General features: G+C 56.0%; 2 protein-coding genes across 10 annotated transcripts; both read left to right on the top strand.

The window, feature by feature from the left end:
* The first annotated feature begins 1,145 nt into the window (after positions 1 to 1,145).
* Positions 1,146 to 7,903, top strand: Dmwd (DM1 locus, WD repeat containing). Of its 2 annotated transcripts, XM_021642191.2 has the most exons (5): positions 1,146 to 1,706; positions 3,165 to 3,347; positions 5,199 to 6,440; positions 7,032 to 7,106; positions 7,388 to 7,903. In XM_021642191.2, exons 1-5 carry the CDS (start codon positions 1,275 to 1,277, stop codon positions 7,433 to 7,435), a joined length of 1,980 nt encoding a protein of 659 aa, XP_021497866.1. In that variant the 5' UTR covers positions 1,146 to 1,274; the 3' UTR covers positions 7,436 to 7,903. The 2 variants fall into 2 exon arrangements, with proteins under 2 accessions (XP_021497866.1, XP_021497867.1); XM_021642192.2 differs by lacking the exon at positions 7,032 to 7,106 and having other exon boundaries at positions 1,152 to 1,706.
* Positions 7,904 to 8,932: 1,029 nt separating this feature from the next.
* Positions 8,933 to 19,218, top strand: Dmpk (DM1 protein kinase). 8 transcript variants are annotated; one of them, XM_021642166.2, is made up of 15 exons: positions 8,933 to 9,260; positions 11,001 to 11,092; positions 11,327 to 11,410; positions 11,484 to 11,579; positions 11,853 to 12,001; positions 12,201 to 12,294; positions 12,455 to 12,661; positions 12,960 to 13,208; positions 13,871 to 13,956; positions 16,451 to 16,562; positions 17,201 to 17,358; positions 17,451 to 17,548; positions 17,712 to 17,758; positions 18,023 to 18,108; positions 18,405 to 19,218. In XM_021642166.2, exons 1-15 carry the CDS (start codon positions 9,101 to 9,103, stop codon positions 18,562 to 18,564), a joined length of 1,878 nt encoding a protein of 625 aa, XP_021497841.1. In that variant the 5' UTR covers positions 8,933 to 9,100; the 3' UTR covers positions 18,565 to 19,218. The 8 variants fall into 8 exon arrangements, with proteins under 8 accessions (XP_021497841.1, XP_021497843.1, XP_021497839.1 ...); XM_021642168.2 differs by having other exon boundaries at positions 18,019 to 18,108; XM_021642164.2 differs by having other exon boundaries at positions 12,960 to 13,223.
* Positions 19,219 to 19,317: the final 99 nt, after the last annotated feature.

Here is a 19,317-nt window from a genome sequence, read left to right as displayed (position 1 = left end):
ATTCAGTCTGAGCTAGAGAGCTTGTCTCACAAAAAAAGGGCAGGCAAAACAGAACTATTTTTCTTCTGTTGATGATAAAATATAAAATAACAGCTGGGTGGTGGGGGCTGCATGCCTTTAATCCCAGCACTTGGGAGGGAGAGGCAGGCAGATATCTATGAGTCTGAGGCCAGCCTGGTCTACAGAGCAAGTTCCAGGACAGCCAGGGCTACACAGAAAAAAAAAAAAAAGAAAAGAAAGAAAGAAAAATACCTTGACAAAGGGCAACTTTGGGGGAGAGAAGCCTGTTTCAGGTCGCAGTTCCAAGTCACAGCTCAGGACCCGCTGACAAGGGAAGGGTATGCACCCTCCCACAAAGGACTGGGTCTTCCCACATCAGTTTCCTGCTGCCAGGATCCCAGTGTAGGCAGTCCGTCGTTGTGAATCTAGCTAGTGTTAAACTGACAAAGCTAGCCATCATCACAAAAACAAAAAAGCAGGCAAGGTTAGATGGGTCACAGAAAGCTTCACTTCATTCTCACAGCAGCAGGGGACCACAGGTGGTCAAAGAGGAAGGGGAGGGCCTTCAGGCTGCCAGTCAGACATGGAAAGGCCCAGAAATATACCGTTGAGGATCTAAACTGAAACAAGGAAGGAGCTGGGTGTGGTCTCAGGCCTGAAATCCAAGCACTTCTGGAGGATTGGGTCAAGTTTGAGGACATTCCGGCCTACAAGCGTAAGACAAAACAAAGGCACTAAGATGACTCTGCGGGTAATGGTTTTTGTTGCCAAGTATGAGGACTTGGGTTCCATCCCTATGACCCGCTTGGTGGAAGGGCACTTGACTTCCTCTGACCTCTACATGCTCGTCTACGCACTAACAAAAAAATAAATGCTTGCAATAATTTTTTTAGTTAAAAGAAGCAAGAATCGACTGGAGTCAGCTGTAACAACAGGAGGATTCTGAATAGGCTTTGAGGTTGCTCCGTTGCTAGGCAAACCGTTCCCAGGGAGCGGTTGTTAGGGCCTAGGGGCGTTCCCATCGGTCACGGCCAGTAGCCAACCATATGCCAGCGTCTGTGGCGTCTGCCACACCCACATCCTACCCCGCTCACAGCCCCAGAACCGTTACCTCAGCAACGGTTCCGGCTCCTCCCGCCTCCGGCCCTGGGTGCCAATCGTAGAGGCGTCACCCGGACGACGACCCTACCCCTTCCGGTGCTAACTCCGCAACTTCCGTCTGGGGGTCCGGCGGCGGGCGGCCTGGCTGTGGTGCTGCCCGGGGGGCGGCCAAGATGGCGGCGGGCGGCGGGGAGGGCGGTCCGGGCCCCAGCGCCGCCATGGGCGACTGCACGGAAATCAAGTCGCAGTTTCGCACCCGTGAGGGCTTCTACAAGCTGCTTCCCGGCGACGCGACGCGCAGGTCGGGCTCGACCTCCGCCCAGACCCCGGCGCCGCCGCAGCCCGCTCAGCCCCCTCCCGGGCCCGCCGCAGCCTCAGGGCCCGGAGCCGCAGGCCCCGCGTCGTCCCCGCCGCCCGCCGGGCCGGGACCCGGGCCCGCGCTGCCCGCCGTCCGCCTCAGCCTGGTGCGCCTAGGCGAGCCGGAGGGCGCGGGGGAGCCGCCCTCCACGCCCTCGGGACTGGGTGCGGGAGGAGACCGCGTCTGCTTCAACCTGGGCCGCGAGCTTTACTTCTACCCCGGCTGCTGCCGCCGCGGGAGCCAGCGGGTGAGTGCTCGCTCTTCACGGGGACCCGAGTGCCGAGAGCATCCGTGTCCCGGAGTGACAGAAGGCCCCGAGGGTGGGCATCCCGGGGGAGCCTGGTTCCTGGAGCTAATGGAGTTCTGAGAGGTTGCAGGGAATCTTCACGTGGGGGTTCTTGAGCGTGGTGAATGAGTGTTCTGGACGTGATGGAGCTTCTGAGAGGAGATGGGCTGTCATGGAATCCAAGGTGACAGGCGTTCTGTAGGCGTCAGGGAATCCTAAGGGGATGCAGGACCAGGGGAGATGGAGAAGGGAAAGATACATACCGCATTCTGGGCATGTTGGAGGGAGCCCTGAGACTTGCCAAAGCCAGGAGTGACAGGATTTCTAAATGATGGGATTCTTACAGGTAAAAGGCACCGAGGACTAGAGGTATAACTTAGGGGTCTACAAACACTCACCTGTTGGTGAATGAGATCCTAAAGAATATGGTGACTAAAGGCTTTGCAGGAAATGAAGGGAGTTTGGAGGAACCGATGGGAATTCTGAGTTGATGGGGTTACTAGTAGGGGTCATCCCCAGATGTGACAGACATCTCTAAAGCAGCTGAGTCCCAGAAGGGTTGGGTTGGGGTGGAGGAGAAATGAGGACCGTGAGAATCCAGTGGTGATTGTGTACCCAAAATATGAGGGACCGTGATGACTGATGGGTGTCTGAACTGTGACAGAGGTTCCGAAGTTTTAGGGACTCCCAAGTTGAAAGAAATGAGGGTTCAAAGGTGGCTCAGTGGATGGAATGTGTGCTTTGGAAGCATGAAGACCTGAGTTTGGATCCCGGTAACCCAAAGGGTGTATCTGTGTGAGTCTGCAACCCCAGTTCAGGGAGCTCAGAGGCAGAAGGGTCCTTGGGGCTCACTGGCAGCTAGTCCAGGTTCAGTGAGAAACCCTGTGTCAAATGTAAGATGGAGAGCCGCAGAGAAAGATGCTCAGTGTTAACCACTACAGCCACACACATAATGCACACACAAAGCACATAGGCACATACTACATGTACATATAGAAAAGAAAAAAAAAATCTTAGGATGTTGGATTTTTGAGTCCTTGAGTCCTGGGGGGTCTTAGAATATGGTGGTAGCTAACTCCGGCTGGAATTGCTCCTGTAGTAGTGGCTGGGAAAACTGAGGAGAGTCAGCTGCAGGCCCACGGGGACTCTGAAGCTGACGCTCTGGGTAGCTGCCCCTAAATTACGATTGGAAAGGGTCTGTGGTCTTTATTGGGTGGTGTGTGATCATGTGTATGTGAGCATGTGTGTGCTCTGGGTTTGAATCCCCTTCCAGTCTGTGGTTGCCTGTTCCTCCCCACCCACCCACCCGCTTCTCTCGAGGTTAACCCTGCTTCCTCTTGGTGGTTTTCGCTGACCCCAGCTCCCTCTTCCTTCCTCTTCCTTCTCTAACCTGTAACTCGTCTTCTCCCACGGTTCAAGTCCATTGATCTCAACAAGCCCATCGACAAGCGGATCTACAAGGGAACCCAGCCCACCTGCCACGACTTCAACCAGTTCACAGCTGCCACAGAGACCATTTCCCTGCTGGTGGGCTTCTCTGCCGGCCAGGTGCAGTATCTGGACCTCATCAAGAAAGACACCAGCAAGCTATTCAATGAAGAGGTGATTGAGGACATGAACTGCTCCCTTCTTTTTTATCTACCCACCCCAACACTAAGTAGCCTGGAAACAGACTAGGCTTGAAGGGCAGGAAGGAGAGGGGAACGAGTAACAGACAGCCATGACAGCCACTGATGGTGCCATTGCTCTTACTCAGTCCTGGTCCTGTGCTGTGGCAGCCCTAAACTGAAAGAAGTCTCCACTGCTTGTGTTCTCATTCATAAGAAAGTATGGTACCCATCTCATAGGTTAGAAGACTGAGGCTTATAGCCAGTTAGGATTTCCTTGATATTCTTGCTAACTACAAATTCTGGGCAATTTGGGTTTTAGATTCTAGTCCCTGATGTATCATTGACTTACTATGTGGTTTTGGGAAAGTGATTTGCCTTCTGCAAAGTGGAATTTTTGTCCCCTTCTCATGGGGCTGTTTAAACTCATTCACATGGACTGCTTGGTTGGGTTAGTTTGGCTTAAAAGGAGATGCCAGAAGATGACCTAGTAATCAGGCAGGGAGTGCCCTTGTGCTCGGAATTGTGCTGCCTTTCGTCCAGGGGAGGTGGTTCACAAATGTCCTCAAAATGAGCAAGTGGCCAGAGGGAGCAAAGAAGCAGAACAGTGTGTGGATTACAACTTATTTCCAGGAGCCGCTCAGTGAGCAGGTGCAAGGGCTGCCCTGCCACATGTTCAGACCGGGAGGCAGGTCACAGCTTCCTCAGGTGTCCTGCAGGCAGCCCCTGTCAGCCAGGAGCTCACATTTGAAGTGAAGCCTGAAAGAGGCAAAGAACCTCAGGGAAGGACATTTAAATAGAGAGAAGGAGTGGGGCTTCACAGTCTGCTGTCACAGCTATTTGGGAAGCTGAGGCAGGAGGATCAAAAGTTCGAGGGCTGCTTGGGCTACAGAGTAGAAGGAACAACTTAGATAAACTTCTCCAAACAGGACAACCATCGTGCTGAATGGCCAGGGTAGCAGTTGAAGAGAAGACAGGAGATGCATTCTGAGAAAGAACTGGAGGTGCTGGCTTGGGCTTGTCTAGAAAGCTGTAGGCAGGACTTTGCCCTCTTCACCAACAGGAATCAGAGGAGTGGCCTCGCACACTGGTCTGTGTCTGAGCCATAGGGCCAAGATGATTTGAGGTGGCTTTATCAGCTCTGAGTAGGAAGCATCTTGGCCCCAGGAGAGATATTGGGTCATTATAGTGGCTGCCTCAAACTGTAGAGCTTCAGGCAGGACAATGCTAGGGGCTGACTCGAATATATGATTCTGACCACCAAGGAGGAGACAGCTATGGGTGTCTAAAGCCAGCAGGCAGTTGTGGGTGGTGGCAGTGAGACTAGGGTGGACGGAGCAGGAGTTGAGAGATTGGGTTGTGGGCACACTTTGCTTAGGAGGCCCACAGCTTTTGTTGGAAGATTAGACTTCATTGTGGGGAAAACAGGGTAACTGCTTGAAAGGTATTGACATGTGCAGCTAAAAGGGTGAGGTTGCCATCAGTTTGTGCAGGGACATTGCTCAGGGCATGTCCTTTGGATGCTGCTCTGTATGCTGGGGCCAGGTTAGTGATGGGGACCTTTCTGGGGGAAACTGGTGTTCTGGGATTGAAGTTCTTATCTTTTGGCTGATACTGAAGACAGAGTAACAGTTGAGTTAGGATCAGCATTTGACAGCAGGACTGTTCCTTTGGGACACGGAGGCACCATGGGGTGGCTTACTCATAGGCAGCCCTTCTTCCCTGTGTTCCTGTGACATCCTGCCATCTGTCTCAGTGTGTAGGGGAGCTAGGGTCAAACCCTGACATGGTTGTCAAAAGTACTCACTACTTCCCAACCCCACCCTGTCAATTATTCCTTTTGCAGCGGCTGATTGACAAGACCAAGGTGACATATTTGAAGTGGCTGCCTGAGTCAGAGAGTCTGTTCCTTGCTTCTCATGCCAGTGGCCACCTGTACCTCTACAATGTCAGCCACCCCTGCGCCTCCACCCCACCCCAGTATAGTCTGCTGAAACAGGGTGAGGGCTTTGCTGTCTATGCAGCCAAAAGCAAGGCACCCCGCAATCCACTGGCTAAGTGGGCAGTGGGTGAGGGGCCCCTCAACGAGTTTGCGTTCTCACCTGATGGCCGACACCTAGCCTGCGTCAGCCAAGATGGCTGCCTACGGGTCTTCCACTTTGACAGCATGCTTCTGCGTGGGCTCATGAAGAGCTACTTTGGGGGTCTGCTGTGCGTGTGCTGGAGCCCTGATGGCCGCTATGTGGTGACAGGAGGGGAAGATGATCTAGTCACTGTGTGGTCCTTCACAGAGGGTCGTGTGGTAGCTCGAGGTCACGGCCACAAGTCCTGGGTCAATGCTGTAGCCTTTGATCCCTACACCACTCGGGCAGAGGAGGCAGCATCTGCCAGTGGGGAAGAGGAGGAGCCTGAGGCCACCGGCTCAGACACAGGAGTCCCACTGTCCCCACTGCCCAAGTCTGGTTCCATCACCTACCGCTTTGGCTCAGCTGGCCAGGACACGCAGTTCTGCCTGTGGGACCTCACAGAAGATGTGCTCTCCCCTCATCCATCTCTGGCCCGTACCCGCACCCTCCCAGGCACACCTGGTGCCACCCCACCAGCCTCTGGTAGCTCTCGGGCTGGAGAGACAGGTGCAGGCCCCCTGCCCCGCTCCCTGTCACGCTCCAACAGCCTCCCACACCCAGCTGGTGGTGGCAAGGCTGGTGGGCCCAGTGCAGCCATGGAACCTGGCACACCATTCAGCATCGGCCGCTTTGCCACGCTGACTCTGCAGGAGCGGCGGGACCGGGGGACTGAGAAGGAGCACAAGCGCTACCACAGCCTGGGAAACATCAGCCGAGGTGGCAGTGGTGGCAACAGCAGCAACGACAAGCTCAGCGGCCCTGCTCCCCGAAGTCGCTTGGACCCAGCCAAGGTGCTGGGCACGGCACTGTGCCCTCGAATCCATGAGGTCCCACTGTTGGAGCCCCTCGTGTGCAAGAAGATTGCTCAGGAGCGCCTGACTGTGCTCCTGTTCCTGGAGGACTGCATCATCACTGCCTGCCAAGAAGGCCTCATCTGCACCTGGGCCCGGCCAGGCAAGGCGGTGAGTCTCCACCCGTCCCGCCACCAGGACTGTCCCTGCTCTCTGAGGGATGGGATCCCTGGATACCAGGTATCAGCAGAGAGACCAGGTGTAGGAGACAGAATGGTGGGGTGCACAGCCAACTCTCTAAAGGGCCTCTGATGGCCCATCCTTAGCACTTAACACTCAAGACAGAAACAGTTTTCATGGAAAAACCAGTATTTAAAATGGTGAAACTTTATTTTAGGCTGATACTCTAGGGATGAGATTGAGCTGAGGGCCTGGCTTCCGGCCTGCCTCTTAGACACTCCATTTTTGAGGCAGCTGCTGAAGGCCTGCATTTCTGCTTGCTTTGTTCCTGCTCACTGCCTTGTAGGTGGGCTGTCCGGTGGCTGTGGTCTTAGTCTTAGTGAGTTACAGGCCTGGCACCTATCTGCTCAGGCCATTCTTTGCTGTGTCAGGACCCCACACTGCCCTCAGTCCCCCAGATCCTTGCTGTGGAAGGTTAGAGTGCAGAAGCCTTAGAACTCAGGGTAGCCTCAGGGCGGAGGCCAGGAGGGTAGGGCTTGTGGAGTTGACTGAGTTCTCAAAGACACCCCTCTGTCTCCCTAGTTCACAGATGAGGAGACCGAGGCCCAGGCAGGGGAAGCAAGTTGGCCCAGGTCACCCAGCAAGTCAGTGGTAGAGGTAGGACAACTCCCAAACTACAAGAGGACCCCTTTCTCTCTTTCCTCTTCCCTGTCTTCCCCTGTCTGCTCAGGTCACCTGGGGCCATTAATTACTGTGAAAGTGCTACCCTGGGGCAGGGAAAGCGGCTGAGCTGTTTGTTCCTATGTCTGCAGCTTTGGGCCTGGGGGCCAGAGGGCCCAGCTGGGGCAGCAGCATCTGTGAGGCTTGGGGGTGGCCCTTCCTCAGACGCTGGCAGAAGCGCAGGTGTTGCTAATCCAGCTTCTCCCTCTCCTCCCCAGGGCATCTCCTCCCAACCAGGCAGCTCCCCCAGCGGCACTGTGGTGTGAAGCGTGGCTGTCCTATGCCCCCAGCCTCCCAGCCATAACCCCCCTGCTGACCTCCAGGACCACTGTATTAACAAGACTAACCATGATGGAAGGACTACTCCCAGCCCCACCCTGCACAAGTACTGGGGATCCCTAGACTGGCTCAGCCATGGGGGTGTAGCGGCCCGTGTGGCCTCGGCCCTGCCCTCCACCCACTGCCAAGTACAAGACCTGTTCTCTGAAAACGTCAGTGTTAGCCACATCCCTGCCCCAGCATGTGACTGCTCACTCCTGGGAGAGACTACACCCTCAGCAGCCCAGCTCCACAGAACCCCTGGGTGACAGGGCAGGGCACCGGGTGCCCCCCGTCCGGCCCGAACCCCGCCCCTTGCTATGGTCTGTGCTTTTGAAGAGTGTTAAATTATGGAAGCCCCCAGAGCCCTTCTTGTCCCCCTGGACCTCTTATTTATACTAAAGTCCTTGTTTGCATGGTGTCTCTTTTCCCTGGGGCACGGTGGGGGGGAGTTGCAGCACTTGGCCCTGGTGGGGAGGGGCCTGTGTACTGACCAAAGCAAGTCTGATCCAGCCTGCCTCCCTTCGCCCTAGCTCTGAGCACACCCCTCTGGAAGAAGAGTCCAGAGGCAAGAGGCTGAGGCGGCCTTCCTGCTAGGTCCTTGGAGGTGTTTGAAACTTGTTTTAAGCATTAGGATTAGCCAAGCCCAAGCGTGCTCTCCTGGGAGGAGGGGAGGTGCTGGGAGTTGATCAGCACTGCCTCCTCAGGCCATGCCATTGCAGCCTCATGCCCCTGGCCCTTTTATGATTGGCCATCTAGTATTAGCTGGAGGCCATGATTTCCTCCCCAGAGAACTGGCCACCCTAGAAAGAACATGTCTCCTGGCTGGCTGTCCCTGCAGCTCCGCCCCAACCCCCAAAATGTTTCTCTCTAATCCTAGCCCAGGCAGGAATGTGGCTGCCCCGGCCTGTGGCCAAGGAGCTATTTTGGGGTCTCTCTTGCTTGGGGAGGGCCTGGCTCCACCACTTGCCTCCTCCAGGCTTGGGCCAGCAGGTCACCCCTGGTCTTGGCGACTGAGCAAGTTCCCTCCTGATCTCCCTTCTACCTCCTGCCAAAAAGAGGGGGGGGGATGTAATACAGCAGACACAGGGACTAAATTTAACTGTCCCAAAGTTGGAATCCATTGCTGAGTCACGAAGAAGTTACCCCTGGCTTCTGCCCCCCTTTCCCTGTGGGCCCAGGCATCAACCTCTTTCCCTACCCCTCCCAGCTTTGAGCCTACTGGCCTTTCTGGGCACTGACATGGCACACCTGTAACTCCTGTGCTCTGCCTTTTTTGGGTGGGCAGGGGCTTTTGGGGTGTCTCTGGAGTATCGCTCTTTCCCTTGACATTGGGCACTGAAGAGTTTTGAGGGGCCCTGGAAGAAGAGATTGGGGTATTGGCTTGGGAGGGGTTAAAGCTGGGAGGTGGGGGGTGGGGTGGGCTGGGCCAAGGGGTGGGGAAAAGAGGAGGAGGCCTCAGCCATAGAACTGGCCAGAGAGACCCAGGGGATAGTCAGGGACAGGCAGACATGCAGCCAGAGTTCTGGGGCCTGGACAGGGGCAGCCAGGCCCCGTGACGGGAAGACCCCGAGCTACGGCCCGGGGAGGGGCCATGGTGTTGCCTGCCCAACATGTCAGCCGAAGTGCGGCTGAGGCAGCTCCAGCAGCTGGTGCTGGACCCCGGCTTCCTGGGGCTGGAGCCCCTGCTCGACCTTCTCCTGGGCGTCCACCAGGAGCTGGGCGCCTCCCACCTAGCCCAGGACAAGTATGTGGCCGACTTCTTGCAGTGGGGTGAGTATGGGCAGGGGACCTGGGGTGGGGTGCAAGGCAGCAGGAGGTCTACAGGGCAAGAGTTGGCTGTGGAGGGCAGGAGACCTAGAGAGGTCTTCTTGTAAGGGGGCCAAGCAGAGGTCAGGCCTGAAGTCCAAGCTCCCCTGCTGGGGCAGACTAGGGTCAGTGCAGGCCACTTGTGACTCAGCCTGTGCAGGCTGGGGTGGGCGCAGCTTCCTGCCATCCCTCACTGAGGCCTGGCAGCTTTCTCTTCTAGGACCCTCGACCCCAGAAATGGGCTCTATGGCCCTCCTTAGTTTCCCAGAGTGTGGGGAGGGACAGCTGCTAGGGTGGGGCCTGCAGGCAGGTGTCTGGCGTCTGTCTGCCTCCCCAGCTGCCCTGACAGGTGTCCAGGAACTATGAGGGTACAGTGACTCACAGAGGCTCAGGGGGAGAAACAGCCTGGCAGACAGGCGCCACGCAGCACCCCTTCCATCCCCCAAATTAAGGAGAAAGGAACAACTTCAGCTTCTGAGTATGCCGACCCCGCGCATCGTGGTCCCTCTCAGCCTGTGTGAGCCAGATTGGTGACCCCTTCTGGCTTCCCACCTCCTTTCGTGGCCCTCTTCACTCAGGACCCCTAATTTCTCTGTTGACTTAAATGCCCTTCCCCGAAGGTCTTCTCAGGCCTAGTTGGGTAGGCCTGGAGCCTTATCTGTCCCTGCCCCGCTTCCAGCCTAAGCTCAGGCTCACCCCAGCTTCTTCACAAATAACAGCCTGGATTGTCATGCTATGCCTGTCATTAAGGGTCTTGCTCTTGGTCCTTCGCCTGTATGTCCATGTCTGTGACCCCAGCTCATGCTCCCCTCCTCCCCCATATCACGGATGGAAAGGTGGAGGCCATGGGCCAGGCCACTAAACTTATGGAAGCCTTTTCTCCTTTCTAGCCCTCAGAGATTCCCTTAACCTCCCTTTGGCAGCAGATAGGGCTGGGCTGGTAGGGTAAACTGAGAACTGGGGTGGGGACAGGGGTCTGGCCCTCAGGGAAGGAGCAGTCCTTTTGAGGCTTGAGCAGCATCCTGTGGGCCCCTCCCCTGCCAGGCCTGGGCGGGGGAGGGGGCCTGGGCTCCCGCTGCCTTAAAAGGGCTCAATGCCTTGGCTCTCTCCTCCCAACCCCCCCCCCCCAGCCTTGGCCCTGGCTGCATCTTCCCGGAGGCCCACTTTCCCTAACCCCTTTCTTCTCCACGACCCACCATCTCCCCTTTTCCCCTCACTCCTCCCTCCTCCGTCCCTACTCCCAGTCCTGACTACTTCCCTAAGGGAGAGCTGGCCTCCCTCTGTCCACTGCCCCCAAGTCTCCAGCCTTCAGACCTTCCTGCTGAGCTGCCTTAGGGGAGAACCATCTGCTCTTGAGGTTTGACTGTAAGAAGGCTCTCCTGCCCACTTTGGAAACCTAGAATGCCTTTCCGCAACTCCAGGCTCCAGTGCTAGACACGGCTGGGCTGCAGGCTGATGCTGCAGGGCCCAGTGACTTAACCATCCTGCTCATCCTGTGGGAGGGGAGGGCTTTATGCTCCATCTTCTCCCCTGCCTCCCTTTTCACCTCCAGCCTTGTGGAAACAGGCAGCTCTGCATCCCCCAAACATCACAGAGGTTTTGAAAGCAGGAATCTTAAAGATAGCTTAAGGGGCAGTGGGAAGAGGAGACTGAGGGCACCCCTCTTGCCTCTAGTATTCTGGTAACCTTTGGTTCCCCCCCTAGTGGAGCCCATTGCAGCAAGGCTTAAGGAGGTCCGATTGCAGAGGGATGACTTTGAGATTCTGAAGGTGATTGGGCGCGGGGCGTTCAGTGAGGTGAGTCCTGAGTGACCTGGGAACGGAGCTTTACTTGAGATGGGTGGGGCATACCAGCCAGGACAGAGTCTTAAAAATGGATGAATGAGCTTGAACTTAAGGCTGGATGGTATGGAGGCAGGGCTTCGTGTGAGTGGGGGCCGTGGCCAAGGCTGGGTATAGACAAGGGCAAAACTCCGTCTAGGTGCGCCTTGCTTTTTTTCCTGCCACCTGTCATCCTGGTTCTGCCTGTAGGTAGCAGTGGTGAAGATGAAGCAGACGGGCCAAGTGTATGCCATGAAGATTATGAATAAATGGGACATGTTGAAGAGAGGCGAGGTGAGGGCCAGGGCTGGGGGACAAGCCCTTGTTTCTTCGGCTCACCTCCTGCAGCTTCTCTCCTACGTCACAGGTGTCATGCTTCCGGGAAGAGAGAGATGTGTTGGTGAAAGGGGACCGGCGCTGGATCACGCAACTGCACTTCGCCTTCCAGGATGAGAACTACCTGGTGAGCTCCAGATCTGGGTGACTGGGAAGGGGGGACAGACACACTGTCTCAAATAGAGGGGGCTGGAGAAGGGAAAGCAGCTGTAGGCTGGGGATGGGTAGTAGTGTGTCTCAGGTCGTCCTCTCAGGACCTTCCTTGAGATAGGAGGGAATGTCTGGTTTGGCCTTCAGATCTCTGGGGTGCTCTCTCACTGGGTGAGGGAACTCTGCTTTGGGATGGGGTGTCTCTGGGAGTCTTGGGGGCAATCGACCCCTGTGACACACCCGCTCCCAGTACCTGGTCATGGAATACTACGTGGGCGGGGACCTGCTAACGCTGCTGAGCAAGTTTGGGGAGCGGATCCCCGCCGAGATGGCGCGCTTCTACCTGGCCGAGATTGTCATGGCCATAGACTCGGTGCACCGGCTGGGCTACGTGCACAGGTGGGCGTGGCGGGGCCCTTGGAGGGTTAGCAGAGATTGTGTGGGAAGGAAGGGTACCTAAAGGTCGGATCCCTTGGGGGCAGGATCACGGGTCTAGAGATGTAGAATTCCCCCTGGGGTGGAACCAGACCACCCGTAGCCTGGTGGGGCCAGGAGGGAAGTCTTTCAAGCTTGCTTCCCCTCTTCTCCTTACGCACAGGGACATCAAACCAGATAACATTCTTCTGGACCGATGTGGGCACATCCGCCTGGCGGACTTCGGCTCCTGCCTCAGACTGCAGCCGGACGGGACGGTAGGAAGGGCCTGGCAAAGCCCTCCCCACCAGTGAAGGGCCAGAAGGTGTACGGGCCAGGGTTGGGTTGAAGAGCAAGAGGAGCTTGGTGGGGGTGTTCTGTGCACCAGCCTGGACAGTCAGGGAAAGGGTCTAAAGCATCCGGGTCTGGTTGGCACAGGTGAGGTCGCTGGTGGCTGTGGGTACCCCGGACTACCTGTCTCCTGAGATTCTGCAGGCTGTGGGCGGAGGGCCTGGGGCAGGCAGCTACGGACCGGAGTGTGACTGGTGGGCACTGGGCGTGTTCGCCTATGAAATGTTCTATGGGCAGACACCCTTCTACGCAGACTCCACGGCCGAGACATATGCCAAGATTGTGCATTACAAGGTGAGCCTGGGTGCCACACAGGGTGTCTGACTTGGTGCGCATGTTCCAAGAACGACTCTTTTCATGAAGATATTTACTTATAAGTGTTTCCCGGCAATATGTCTGTGCACTTTGTGAGTGCCCACAAGGTCAGAGGACGTGGGATCCCCCTGGAACTGGAGTCATAGGTTGTTTGGTGCCATCATGTGGGTGCTGAGAAACAGAACCTTTATTTCTTTGCAAGAGCAGCCAGTGCTCTTAACACCACCCGCTCCTCAGCGCAGGCTGACTCTTGCTTTCCTCTGTTGTTTCTGAACAGGAACACTTGTCTCTGCCACTGGCAGACACAGGGGTCCCTGAGGAAGCTCAGGACCTCATTCGGGGGCTGCTGTGCCCTGCTGAGATCAGGCTAGGCCGAGGTGGGGCAGCTGATTTCCAGAAGCATCCGTTCTTCTTTGGCGTTGACTGGGAGGGTCTCCGAGACAGTGTGCCCCCCTTTACACCAGACTTCGAGGGTGCCACGGACACATGCAACTTCGATGTGGTGGAGGATTGGCTCACTGCCATGGTGAGCGGGGGCGGGGTACGTACCTGCGGCTCCGTACCTGCGGCTCCTGGTCGATTGAGGGAATCTCTTTAGCCCTCTCCATAAAAGTGGGGTGACTGGCCAGGTGTGATGGTGTACCCCTCAGAGGCAGAGGCAGCTGGAGCTCTGGTGAGTCGAGGCTAACGTGGTCCACATAGTGAGTCCCAGGCCAGTCAGGACCTCCCTTAAAAATAAAAACGGGTGATGGCCTTCCGGGGTCCCAAATGATTTTCCTAGAGCACTGCCATGTGCCCACTCAGGTGTGCTGCGTAGCCAGTCCCCAAGACATGAGAGTCCTCATTGTTAGCAAGACTAGCAATGCAGGTGCAGGGAGCTGGGCTCTTGACCCAACCTGGAAGGTGCTGGAGGGCTTCCTGGAGGAGACTGAGCTGAGGCCCCAAAGGATGCCAGGAGACCTTTTCTCAGGCTAGCACTCTCTCAGCACTTAACAAGTTCTAGGTCCTGCCTTGGCTCACTCACAGCAGAGAAAAGTGTGGGTAGAACCCCAACAGGAAGTTACAACACGAGAAAATGATGGAGGGGATACCTTAGTTCATGGGGTTTGTTTAGTTACACCACGATCATAAAGGGGTGAGGGGCCGTCTCTGACAAGTGCTGGCCACAGCCCTGTGCCTCTTCCACAGGAGACACTGTCGGACATGCAGGAAGACATGCCGCTCGGGGTCCACCTGCCTTTTGTGGGTTACTCCTACTCTTGCATGGCCTTCAGGTAAGCATGCCTGCCTGCTGCTTGGGGCCTCTGTGTGTGCAGGCTCACCTCAGCAGTCAACTCAAGGAGCAGTCTTGGAACCAAGAATTCTTAGGAACTATTCAAGTCAAGGTTTCTGCTGCTGTGATGAACTGTGACCAAAAGCAAGTCAGGGAGGAAAGTGTTTGTTTGGCTTACACTTCCACATCTGAGCCATCATTGAAGGAGTCAGGACAGGAACCTTCAGGAACCTGGAGCAGGAGCTGATGCAGAGGCCACGAGGGGTGCCACTTACTGGCCTGCTCCCCACGGCTAGCTCAGCCTGCATTCTTTTTTTTTTTTCCAGCCTGCATTCTTAATAGAACCCAGGAACCCAGGACCATGAGCCCAGGGATAGCCTCACCCACAATGAGCTTGGCTCTCCCCATCAATAATTTAAAAAATGCCCTATAGGCTTCTTGCCTATAGGCTGATCCTCTCTCTCTCTCTGAGACAGGGCATCGCTGTGTAGCTCTCTGGCTGTTCTAGAACTTGCGACTTAGACTAGGCTGGTCTTCAATTCTGCCTGTTGAGGCATTTTCTAAGTCAAGGCTCCCTCTTCTCTGATGGCTCTAGGAACACATATGTACTCTGTTGTTGTTTTGCTTTTTTGAGACTGGGTCTCTCTATTAGGTGCCTCTGGCTGTGTACTTCAGCATTTCACTTCGGCTGTACAACCCAAGAATCTTAAACTTGGCTTCCGGAATCTTCCAACTGCTGACTTCTATGTTTCTAGGACGTGTCGTAGTACCCAGGATCTTAGAAGACAATTTTATTTAATTTTAATTTGTTTTTGTTTTGTTGAGACAGTGTTTGTGTAGCCTTGGCTATCTGGACTTGCTTTGTAGACCAGGCTGGCCTCAAACTCACAGGAGCTGCCTGCCTCTGCCCTCAGAGTGCTGGAATTACCACCATGCCTAGTTTGACAATTTAAGAACACAGACTCATTGGAGCACATAACAATAGAACAACTTTTAAGCTTTTTAAAGTTTTTTTTTTTTTCTTGTTTTCTGAGGCCTGATCTTGTTAATATAGTCTAAACGGGCCTTGGAATGCTGTGATTATGGGCATGTGCTACCATGCCTAGTCAATAAGACCTTTTAAAAACATTGATTATGCTGGCTGTAGTGGCACAAGCCTAGAATCCCAGCACTTAGAAGGTCAAGGCAGGATGATTAGAAGTTCAGGACCATCCTGGGCTATCCAGTGAGTCTAAAGCTAGCCTGGCCTACAAGAGGCTAAGAAACAAGAGATAACAACACCTGATGTTGCCAGGCAGGTTGGCACACCCTGCCACCCCACCAGTGAGACTGAGGCTGGAGGGTCACTGCAAATTTGAGGCCAGCCTGGGCTACAGAGTGATGGCTTTCTTCAAAACACCAAAAACAAATAAATTCATAGCCAGGAGGTGGTGGTGCAAGCCTTTAATTCTAGCACTTGGGAGACAGAGGCAGGAGGATGTCTCTTGAACTTGAGGCCAGCCTGGTCTACACAGTGAGTTCCAGGACTGCCAGGGTACACAGAGAAACCTTGTCTCAAAAAAAAAAAAAAAAAAAATCATTATTGGTGAGGCAGTCCCAATACTGGGGGAGTGGAGGTAGGAAGATCACAAGTTCAAGGCAAGCCTAGGATATAGTGAGACCTTGGTCTCAGAGAAAGAAAAAAACAAAACAATTATTCAAATCAGACAGTGCTTCCTGGGCTAGTGCATGGCTTAGAACAAGAGAGCATTGGGGCTGGAACTGTAGCGTAGCTGTTAGAGTGCTAAGTTAGTAATCCTCAGCACTATATAAAGTGTGCATGGTGGCTCACACCTGTAATCCCAGCACCGGGAGACCAAAAGTTTATAGTCATCATTGGCTACAGCAAGTTCCAGAGCAGCCTGAGTTGCATGAGCTCTCGTCTCAAAAAAAAAAAAAAAAAAAAAAGCCTACCTAGGCACACATCTTTTATTCTAGCACTCAAAAGGCAGAGGCAGGCAGATCTCTTGAGTTCGAGCCTGGTCTACAGAGTAACTTCCAGGACAACTAGAGCTACACAGAGAAACCCTGTCTCAGCAACAAAAAGAATCTACCTAGCATTTATGAGGTCCTGGGATTAATCCCCATGACCACACAATAATAATGAAATAAACACTTCTCAAGGGTAACCTGGGAAGCAGGGAACATTAGAGGACATTTGCAAAGTGCCACCATTAGGCCTGTCCCTGGCCTGCACAGTTATTCCTGGACAGCTTATTCCTGATCTGCAAGCCCCATCCCATGTTCATTAGAACAGGCTGGAACCCAGCCCGCCCTCTGTAGAGCCATACTTACACCCAGCCAGCCCACAAGGCAGCCACAGGGCTGAAGCCCTGGCAGTCTGCTCTCTTGTTTCTGTCCCGCTCCTCCTTAAGCCATGGGGTCTCAGGAACCCTGCCTGGTGCCCACAGGCTAGAGAGTCCCAGATCCCTGTTTGTCTCTCTTCCTCTTCCCAGAGACAGTCAGGTCCCAGACCCCACCCCTATGGAACTGGAGGCCCTGCAGTTGCCCGAGTCAGACTTGCAAGTGCTGGACTTGGAGCCCCCAGTGTCCACACCGGATCAAGTGGTGAGTAGACAGGAGAGGAGGCCGGAGCCTCCTGGGTGGGTGTCCTGCAGTGCCAGCTGCCGCTCCAGTAAGAGACTGCTCCCAGCTGGCCCCACAGCACATCCTGTAATCCCAGCTACTCAGGAGGCAAAGGCAGAAGGATCCCAAGCTTCAGGCTTGCTTAAGCTATGTAATGAGACCGTCTTGGAACAAAAAACAAAAAGGACAATTAGGGAATATATAGCTCAGACATAGATGCTCTCCTGACATGTGGGTGGAGTCAGAAAGCAACACCAACCAGGGCTGGAGGGGAGGGGCTGCCGACCACCTGGAAGAGTCACACAGAGGTCCTTATGGTCAGTCTGGGAACAAGGTTAGAGACCCCCAGTGAGATGCTGGTTTCTTAAAAGCTACCCGTGGGTGGGTGGCACTGGAAAGAGGTGGAGTTACAGAGAGCGACAAGACACAAACTGGGGAGGCTTGTGGGTAAAGCCAGGTTTGTCTGAAGCACTGCGGAGCTGGGAGGGACGGCACATGCTCAAGTTCCGACTCCAGTCCTTCAGCTCCTGTGTTGACTGTACTGGAGATGGGGTAGGGTGGGGTGGGGTGGGTGCGGCGCTGAGCCAACCCCAGGTCCCAACCCGGATCCCCACCTACAGGCTGACGTGGCAGACCCAGTGGCTGCCCCTATGGCAGAGCCAGAGACTGTGGTGACGCTGCGGGAGCTGCAGGAAGCCCTGGAGGAAGAGGTCCTTACCCGGCAGAGCCTAAGCCGTGAGCTGGAGGCCATCCGAACGGCCAACCAGAACTTCTCCAGGTCGGGGTCAGGATGCTGGGTGGGGAGGCCAGCTACCTCGGCAGCCTCTTCACCCCTAGCTAGGGCCTGCTCACCCTGCTGTTTGCCCGCAGCCAACTACAGGAGGCCACGGTCCGGAACCGAGACCTAGAGGCGCACGTTCGCCAGCTCCAGGAGCGGATGGAGATGCTGCAGGCCCCGGGAGCTGCAGGCGAGTCCCTCACCCACCCCCAGCCCAGGTGCTGGGTGGAGTTGGGGGCACGCTGGGTGTGTGGACACCTGGGGTAGGGGAGGAGCCCAGGCTGGGGCACGCCGCCGCACCACCGCCCTTTTCCTCCCTCCACGCTCCATACACCTCTCTCTTCTACTTCTAGCTGTCACGGGGGTCCCCAGTCCCAGGGCCACGGATCTGCCTTCCCATGTAAGACCCCGTTCTCCTCCCTGCCCCTTAGATCTGCTAACCAAAGCCGGTCTCCCCGTCCATATTAAGGGCTCACCCTCCTTGGGGGCTCCAGAAGGAAGATGCCCTTCACTCAGCCTGCTTCTGCGAGCTGTCCCTCCTTTCAGGCCTTTTGCCAAATCCTTCCCAAGACTCCCTAGATTCCCGTTCTGCCTCTGGCCCTGCTGCTGAGGGCGGCCGGGCTGGGCTCCGATCGGGTCACCTGTCCCTTCTCTCTCCAGCTAGATAGCCCCCCGGCCGTGGCTCTGGGCCAGTGCCCGCTGGTGGGGCCAGGCCCCACGCACCGCCGTCACCTGCTGCTCCCAGCCAGGGTACGTCCCTCGTCTGCTGCCTCCGGCCTCCGCCTTGCTCCGCCCACTGAGTGTCCCCACTGCTTTGCTGTGCCTCTGTAGAGCCAGCCCACCGCAGGGAGGGGAGGGTATTCGGGCCAATCAACACAGGCCGCTGCCAAGTAGCCAATGACGAGTTCCGACGGGAGCTCAGGCTTGCAAGCAGACCAACTGTAGCTGTGGGCTGTGGGGACCAGGGATGCGCTCGGAGGCCCATCTATGGGTACAGGCTGGGCAGCTCTCAGGAGCCAGTGCTAATCCAACCCTCTTGCCCGCAGGTCCCTAGGCCTGGCCTATCCGAGGCGCGTTGCCTGCTCCTGTTCGCCGCTGCTCTGGCTGCTGCCGCCACACTGGGCTGTACTGGGTTGGTGGCCTTTACCGGCCATCTCACCCCAGTCTGGTGTTTCCCGGGAGCCACCTTCGCCCCCTGAACCCTAAAACTCCAAGCCATTTTTTAATCTAGGCCCTCTTGGAAGGACGGGTGACCCGGGAGCGTCCCGGAGTGTCTCGTGCTCATCCGCACCACCCCGCCCCACCCCAGTCGCCCATCCACATTTCTGGGAGCCTGGGTCGTTCCCCAGCTCCGCGCCTGTGATCCGGGCCCGCCACCTGGCGGCCGGGGAGGGAGGAACGGGACAGGGCTGGTGGCTAGCACGCTGCAGCTGCTGCCCGGGCGTTTGCCGACCGCGCTTTCTCAGCCCGACTCGGATGGGCAAACTAGATCTACGCAGCACGTCCGACTTCACTTTTCATGCTCCCAGTCGTCGGTCACAAACCGTAAATCCTTGCGCATGAACCCCTCCAGGGACGTCCCATTCCCGCAGTGACAGATCAGCAAGACTGCCCGCTCTTACGGGAGTCTTTGGCTTCGGACAGACCCCTTCCTCACGTACACTCCCATCGGAGCCACAGTTGCACCCCCCCCAAGGCAGTGTGGGTATTTATTGACCTTGCCCTCTGACTCACTGACAGACTCCGGGACCCACGTTTTGGATGCACTGAGACTCGACATTCCTCGGTATTTATTGTCTGTCCCCACCTACGACCCCACCCCCGACCCCAGCGAATAAATTACTTTCTGGTCTGCCCTGAGCCCGGAGCCCTGTCTCTGTTGTGCCAAGGAAGCTGCCCCGCAGGCCAATGGAGAGCCCAGTAAAGATAACCAATGGCTTGTCCTGGAGCTAGCGGGAC

This window comes from Meriones unguiculatus, chromosome 1 (assembly GCF_030254825.1).
Source record: "Meriones unguiculatus strain TT.TT164.6M chromosome 1, Bangor_MerUng_6.1, whole genome shotgun sequence".
Lineage (NCBI taxonomy): Eukaryota > Metazoa > Chordata > Mammalia > Rodentia > Muridae > Meriones > Meriones unguiculatus.
Note: the sequence above shows the minus strand (reverse complement) of the source record. Positions and strands in the feature narration are given on the sequence as shown.